The 8,735-nt window shown below is 35.0% G+C and overlaps 1 protein-coding gene across 1 annotated transcript; it reads left to right on the top strand.

Moving 5' to 3' along the window:
• The first annotated feature begins 5,026 nt into the window (after nt 1–5,026).
• On the top strand, nt 5,027–8,383 carry LOC147397567 (uncharacterized). The gene has a single exon (XM_086449340.1). It carries the CDS (start codon nt 5,046–5,048, stop codon nt 8,133–8,135), a length of 3,090 nt encoding a protein of 1,029 aa, XP_086305466.1. The 5' UTR covers nt 5,027–5,045; the 3' UTR covers nt 8,136–8,383.
• Nucleotides 8,384–8,735: the final 352 nt, after the last annotated feature.

Genomic DNA, 8,735 nt, shown 5'->3' with positions numbered 1-8,735 from the left:
GTTATGTTTGGAGTCGTAGGGTAGCTGATAGTGTTTAAAATGAAAACCCCGTTAAATACATGGGGTTCTACCACCCGAACGTTATTTATTTTCAACATTTAATAGAATTCTCACAAATAAAATGCTATTGTTGGCAGAGGTCCACAATCTATGGCATTTTTAATTAATAGCATTCATACACTTTTAATTAAAAATCATAAAACTCATTTTTATAGCAGTGTGCATTCCACTACTTCATGATTTGCAGGTTTTGAATCATGAAAGGATTCCCACTTTTGTAGGCAAGCTTCAAAATCTTCATTTTTTGGTGTTGTCTTCGAATTTTTTCAATGAATCAATCCCAAAAGAGATTACTTTTCTTCATAAAATCCAATACTTAAATTTGCCTAGCAACAAACTCTTGAGTCACATTCCTCATAACATAAGCAATTTGGAGAGGTTAAGGAGTCAACCCAAGACTAAAATCTTGCTTGGTTATGAGACCTCATTCAAGTTTTCAGGGGTGCAATTTTGAATGGTAACGAAAGAGATCACTCAACTGCTCTAGTTGGTATTTAACGACCTTAGTGGGGTCGATTTCTCATGCAATGCTCTCTTGGGAAACATCCTTGAAGAAATTGGTCTACTAAAGGAGCTTTACATGCTCAATCAATCACATAATTTTTTTTTCTCGATCGCTACAAGTGTGTGAGACATGGTGGGATTAGAATCATTGGATCTAAGTTTCAACCATTTGATTGGTGTGATCCCACGAAGATTGACTTTCATCGATTTTCTTACTCTTTGAATTTGTCTCATAACAATTGGGTGGAAGGATTCAAAGAGGAATCCATTTTGATACTTTGAGTTTGGATGGGTCAACTTTCATTGGTAATGAATTATTGTCTAGATTCCCCACAAGGAAGAGTTGTGATGGTTATTCTCATACAAAAGCTTACAAAGAAGAGGACGAGGAAGAGAATGGGATGGGAAGTGGTTGTTTTGGGTTATGGGGATTTTGAGGTGTTTTTTGGTGTTGGCTCAAAAATAAAAATGGTCGTCTAAGAATTGGAGATGTGTTGGTAATTTGGTGTTGAAAATAGTTGGATATATGTCAAAAATAATAATAATAGAAATCTTGTGGGTGAAGAAGAATAATGGTGGTGGTGTTCTATAATAGCTTGGAATATCTATATAGATGGCTGGTACTCTCTGTTTCTATGTTTGCATGCAGCTTCTTTTTAATCACTTTTTTGTTGTTTTGATTTTCAGTTGTTATAGTCTTATTAGCTGCACCTGAACTGTGGCTGGAGGCACACTAAACAGCACTGTAAATGACACCACAAACCCATATATTTGGCATGCATGGTGTTCCTTGTGCATGTTTGGTATTGCACAATGTATCTTCGAGTAAGAAAATAAACTTTTATGTAAAATTTGAATTTTAAAACAAGACAATTAAACACTAAAATTTTCCACTCTTGGAACATGGATTCCTCATTTAAAATTCCTTAAGGAAAACTTAATAATGCAAGCAAAATATTTGTTAATATAGCTCAGGTTCTACCAAATATTTGTTTACCTAATAAACAATTCTTAATGAAGAATTTTAGCGTTTAATCACATAACCTTGTCAAGGGGGACACAAAAGGAGAGAAAAAATTGTGAAGGCCATTATGTTTTTTTTTTATTGATAAGTCGAGGTTAAAAAGAAAAGGCGGAACACAATGAATTACACATGAATGAAATTACAAGGAAGGTCATTTAAAATGATATTTGTCAATCTTAAGAACTCCCGTTTTCAAAGATGGAGAAACCATTTGAGGAAGAAATACTTGCAAGCGACCATGAATCGACTTTTGGAATCTAGGATGCCGTCAATTTTACGGGATTCCTCTAATAATTAACTATTCTTAGATGGTTGAAGTCAATGACACACCAACAACCACAAGAAAAAAAAATAAGACTAATGATAAAATGACATACTAAAACCTAAATGATTTGTACGCAGCTGACGTAGCACGTGCATAGAACCACATATCTTTCCCTTCGGACTACGCAAGGAAAAATATCAATGGTTCTGTGTGTTTGCCACATCAGCCAATGTACCATTTAGCGCATTCACCGAGAGGTTAAACCTGGTCTTCACATGCTCATCAAAAAAGGAAAAAAAGACAAATTGACCCACTACAGTCAAATAAAAAGCCATCAAGTTGCCTTGACTCAATTAGCAAGCAAGTCCCCGTCAATCAAAGAAAAACACTTTCCCTAGCAAGTAAGGAAAGTTTCAATCAAACCTCCCAGAAATGTCCATAGTTTCAAACCTCCCATAAATGTCCATCCCAAGACATAATCTAATGACAATATCATGGGATATGGAGCACAAAATTTTAGTAAATTAAAAAAAAAAAAACTAAGTAAATTTATATTACGCTATGGATTTTTATTTTAATTTGGAGTTTTGTTACCGTCCACTTTAAAGGTATTGAAACAAGGTGAAAACTATGTCATTTTTCCGAGTTACTATTGGCACTGCAAAATTTACTTATTATACTCCAATTCCTTAAATTATTTATTTCACCCCAATTAAAAACACACTCTTCATACATTACAAAGGTTTAGCTTAAATTATAATCTCAACATTACAAACATTTTAACACTAGTTCAAATATTTTCGTTTAAATTATTTTATCATTTTATTACTTCATCTTCAAGAACTTTCGACTCTAAAATATTATTCTCATCAACATTCAAATCTCAAGAATAATATTGAGTTTTTAGGGAGGTTGGAGATTATAGGTTTTGGAAAACAAAAAAAAACCCAAAAAAACATCGTTCCTATAATCTCAAAAAAAAAAAAAAAATTATGCTTTATTCACAAAACTTCTCTGATGTTCTCTGAATTAATTGAATTGAGTCATTGCCAAATAATTAAAGAATCCAAATTTTATTACTATGCACAACATTCGAGAAAAAATTGTATAAAAGAGTGGACATTATATTTTTTATTTATTTATGAGTTGTGTTGGAGTGACCTCAAGATTGTACATCATATTGCTCATCGTGGCGTGAAAGAGTGTAGGACCATAGATGCTTTTCATTGCTTTAGTATTATTATTTATTTATTTATTCTGCGTTGATGTTAAAAGGAACCCCTCCCAAAAAAAATTAATATAGTGAATTACGCTTGAATGAAATAACAAATAAGATCAAATAATGTGATATTTGTCCAATCTTGAGAGCTCTCATTTTCAAAGAAGGGGAGAGTTTTTGGGAAAAAAAATACTTGGTAGAGTCGGTGGATTGACTTTTTGGCATCTCGGAATGTAATCTTTGAATTGTGATTGTAATTGAGTGCAACCAATAAAGAATGATAAATTTTTTGAGGAAATCCGTGAAATACACGGCACTCTAGATTTTACCAACCCCTACAATAATCATGTTGGAAACCCTAGTTCTAAAACGCTCCTAGTCAGCTCGAAACTTGGCCCAATCATCTCAACTTAAGCAGTTTTCTAAGAGAGCTGCTATTGACACTCCCAATTTCATAATTATTTATCACACCCCAATAAAAGATTAAAACACTCTTCCAGCATTAGCAAGGCTTGTTTCACATTATAATCTCGTTCAAACAATTTTAGTTGCTTATAATTATGACAAGGCTCATATAAAAGTCTTACTAAACCCAAAAAAGAGAGATCTAACACACACACAAAAAGATAGAGAACTTTTATTGGCTGCCCAACCTTTACTTATTCTCAACAATTCACTTATTTCCTCTATTCTTAATTGGGGTGCCAATAGCAGCTCTCTTGTTTAAGTGACTTGGTGTACAAACTCAATAACTGGTCAGACCTAAGATTTGCAAGACAGATTTAAAATAGTTTTTTCTTAAGAATATCTGGATGAAAAGCATCTAGGGTTACAATGCACTTGCACGTTAGGAACTACGATATGAAGTACAATCTTGACGTCACTCCAACACGACTCTTTTATTAAAGGTCTTGTTCACGACACATGTTAAAGTGTAATAAATACTCTTTAGATATTTGGCTTTTGTATCAAAAATACCTTTTAAAATTTTATTTTACCAAAATACCCTCAAGTACTTATTTTCAAAGTATATTTATTGCACTTTAACATGTGCGCTAAGGGCTCAGGTTAACAAAACCCTTTTATTAAATTATTTTTTCTTGGAAAATTGAATATAAGTATGACATTAAATTTGAAAAAAAAAACTAAAATTAGTTTTATGTAACTAATACCATTAATATATTCTATTTTTACTATCTCTGTTAGTTATCTAAATTACAAAATATTCCAACTTGATAAAGTTAAAGTATGTGAGAGATACTGATGTGAAGAATTGTAAAGAAAACAAAAAAAACAAAAACAAAAAAGACAAATTGAGTTACAAAAGTCATCAGTTAACTTGACTAAATTGGCATACTTGACCAAGTGTCTTTTTTTCTTTTTGGACTTTGTTCCCTTAAATAATCTACGCCACAAAATCTAGTGGACTGTTGGCCCAAGACACTTATTAAGGGTGAGAGCTTGACTTAAGTCGAACATATTTAACTATTTAACTATTTAAAGGTTCAGGTTCGTGTATACACATATCCACTCATATATCTATAACGTATTTTGTTTTTAGTGATTAAAAATTTAGGATTGAACTGATTTTTGATAAGGATGATCTCTATGATGAGGAGATCATCCTCACAATAGAGATCATACTCACCAAAAATCAGTTCAATTCAAAAAATTTAACATCGTCAAAAATGATTTACAAAAAATGGACGATCTACAATTTTCAACTCATAAATATGGGGTTAGAAGTTTTAGAATTAGCTGATTTTTAGTGGGAGTGATCTCCTTGTCATAGAGATCATACTCATAAAAAATCAGTTCAACCAAAACTTTTAACCCACATAAGGACAAAACACGTTCTAGATATAGGAGTAGATATGTGTGTAGAACAATCCTAATCCTTTAACTAACTACCTACCAAGTTTACACGGTTATAAAAGTAGTAGCAGTACAGTCAAGCAAACAATTTCACAACCATGGAATTACATCCCATTCTTCCTCTTCTTCTTGTCTTCCTCCTATCTCAACTCTCCGACTCCATTAGTCATGGATGCCACGAAGATGAAAGAATAGCTCTCTTGAACTTCAAATCCTTCCTCACCGATCCATCTGGTCGTTTATCCTCTTGGGTAGGAAAAAACTGTTGCAATTGGCATGGAATTCATTGTTCTGAATCCTTCCATGTTGTCAGTGTCGACCTTCCAAATCCTACACCTGAGAATTTCATGCGTAACATCAATTCAGAACTCATCCCCATTCCCTCGGGATCCACTGCGATTAATGGTACAATTTCTCCCTCTCTTTTCACCCTTACTCATCTCAAGTATCTCGATTTAAGTTTCAATAATTTCCAATTCTCCAAAATCCCTCTTCAGATGGCTAATCTCAAACATCTCTCTTATCTTAACCTCTCCAATTCTAAGTTTTCAGCCTCCATTACAACACAATTTGCAAATCTTTCTTCCCTTCAATACCTCGATATCTCTTGCTCTTTCAGAATTAAGGACTTCTCATCGATGGCCTTTAATTTCTCGACCTCGAAAGAATCCTCCTACTACCAATATTCTTACTATACTAGTAGTCACATTTCGTCAACAGATTTGAGTTGGTTGAGAGGATTGGTCAATCTCAGGGAGCTCAATTTGACAGGTGTCGATCTATCTATGGCATCTTCAAGGAAGAATTGGGCAGAGCCGATATCATTCCTTTCTGATCTAAGGGTTCTTGTTCTCTCAGATTGTAGTATTTCTAGTCCAATTCCAATTTTTGAATTCCAGAATCTCTCAAGTCTAAACTCTCTCCTAATGGATTTCAATTTCATCCACACACAATTCCCGATTCAACTAGCTAATTTCACTTCTCTTTCCACCCTTGACCTCGTAAGCTCTCATTTACGAGGTTCAATTCCATACCTTCCTCAACTACAACAACTTTCCGTGGATGCCAATCCCAATATCATCATGGATCTCACTGGGATGCTTGCCCTCCCATGGCCTAATCTCCAAACGTTCTCTATCTCATCGATTAATGTTGTCGGATCAATCCCATCTTCAATTTCCAATATCTCAAAATTGGTCTACTTTGATGGATCAAATTGTGGGATTCAAGGATCCATACCTACATCGATTTCAAATCTTTCAAATTTACAATATCTAGACCTCAGTTACAACAACATAACAGGTTACCTCCCTTTCTCAACCTCCAGTCCTGATAATCTCGAACTCTTAAAAATTGTTCAAAACAATTTAGAAGGACCCATCCCGGAATCTATTTGTGAGATTTCATCTCTTCAACGCCTTCGATTGGGAGGTAACAAAATTAGTGGGAAAATACCTAGTTGCATTGGCAACCTTTCAAACCTTCAAATGTTTAATCTTGCTACAAACTCTTTGGAAGGAACTGTGTCATTGGTCTCTTTGTTCCGAAAGTCCTACCCAAGTAGTATAGTACTTGGCTTGAGTGGGGTAAATGTAGAGTCATTTAAATACCCTTTTCCATCCAACTTTCAACCAAAGAGGCTAGAGCTAAAATCATGCAATTTGAATGGATCTATCCCAACTTTCATTTGTGATCTGACCCTGCTTTCAACCTTAGATTTGGCTGCTAACAACCTAACAGGAGTTATCCCTTCTTGTCTCTTTAAACTCCCAGACCTCTCTTACTTAGATCTCTCGGGAAACAAACTCCATGGAGTTGTACCGCATTTTCTTCATCTCAACAACACTTTCATAACCACAAAACTAGGTTTGAAGAATAACAACCTTCAAGGCCCTCTTCCTCTTCCACCTGAGAATATTGAAGTTCTTGATTTTTCATTCAATAAATTCTCAGGTGGAATCCCAAGTGAGGTAGGAAGAAAACTGTCTAAGGCAAGGTTTGTTTCCTTTTCAGGAAATGAACTTTCGGGTCCAATTCCAAATTCTATATGTTCACCAGGCTATGTTATGGTGAGTCTTAACCTCTCACACAACCAACTTTCCGGGCCAATACCTTCTAGCCTTAAGCATTGCTATTCCCTTATTTCTCTCAGTCTTCAAGGAAACTATCTCACAGGACAAGTCCCGAATGAACTTGAATGGGAAAAAAATCTCAAAACACTACAATTGCAGGATAACAATTTGGAAGGCCCATTTCCTAGTTTCATTCGACAACTTCATGACTTGCAGGTTTTGAACTTAGGAAACAACAATTTTCTTGGAAGGATTCCTGCTTTCATCGGCGACCTCCAAAATCTTCAAATTCTGGTGTTATCTTCAAACTCATTCAATGAATCAATCCCAAAAGAGATTACATATCTTCGTAAACTCCAATTCCTAGACTTGTCTAGTAACAATCTCTCAGGTCACATTCCTCACAACATAAGCAATTTGGAGATGCTAATTAGTCGACCCAAGACCAGAACCTTACTTGGTTATGAGACCTCATTCGAGTTTTCAGGGGTGCAATTAGAAATAGTGACAAAAGGGTTCACTCAACAGCTCGTGTTGGTATTTAGCGACCTCAGTGGGATCGATTTATCGTGCAATACTCTCTCTGGGAATATCCCACAAGAAATTGGTCAACTGAAGGGGCTTTACATGCTCAATTTATCGCATAATTTTTTCTCGGGTTCAATCCCTACTAGTGTTGGAGACATGGTTGGATTAGAATCATTGGATCTAAGTTTCAACCATTTGGCTGGAGTGATCCCACAAGGTTTAACTTTGATCGACTTTCTTACGACTTTGAATTTGTCTTATAACAATTTGAGTGGAATGATTCCAAGAGGAATTCATTTTGATACGTTGAGTTTGGATGGGTCAGCTTTCATTGGTAATGAATTGTTGTGTGGACCCCCTTCAAGGAAGAGCTGTTATGATGATTCCCATACAAATGCTAACAAGGAAGAAGATAACAAGGTTGTGAGAAGGAAGTGGTTGTTTTACCGGATTGTTGCATTGGGTCATGGGGTTGGATTTTGTGGTCTTTTCTTGGTTTTGGCATGTAAACAGAAATGGTGGTCTGAGTACTGGAGATGCGTTGATAATTTGGCATTGGAAATAGTTGGATGCATGTCAAAAAAATAATAAAATCTCTGAGATGACAACAAATAATGGTGTGTTGTTTTATTTTTATTTTTAGTTGTTATAGCCTTATTAGCTTGTGATTGAGTTGTGGGCTCGAGGCACCCCAAACTGCACTGTAAATCTATGCAATGGTAACCTATAGCAACACTACAAACACAGATATGTTCGATGTGCATGGTGTACGCCTTGTGCAATGTTTGATATTGCATAAATCTACTTTTGAATAAGAATATTAGCTTTTGAATAAATTGTCTTTTTTATTTTTTTTATTTTTTTTCTTCCTTTTTCTCATTGTTTTCAGAGGAGTGAGAAATTAAACCAAGTAACATCACAAAAAAATTTCTCACCAAGGGAAGTAAGTACAGTATGAACAAATTTCAATGGAAATGAGTGGGAAACACATTATGTTGGAAATTCCAATTGGATTGTCCCCACATATGAGCAACCAAAAATAGGTTGCACTACAAACATTTGCCTATTTGTAATTTGCAATGTAAGAATACCTTGTTATTATCATGGTTTCAAAACTCATCCGGACCGAGACATAGGCAAGGATGAGACAGATGGACAAGTCAATTTTTCAGACAAGATTTAAAACCT

Source organism: Akebia trifoliata, chromosome 8 (genome assembly GCF_017979445.1).
Source record: "Akebia trifoliata isolate Shusen 1 chromosome 8, ASM1797944v1, whole genome shotgun sequence".
NCBI lineage: Eukaryota > Viridiplantae > Streptophyta > Magnoliopsida > Ranunculales > Lardizabalaceae > Akebia > Akebia trifoliata.
The sequence above is the reverse complement of the archived record's forward strand: the minus strand, read 5'-3'. Positions and strand labels throughout refer to the sequence as shown.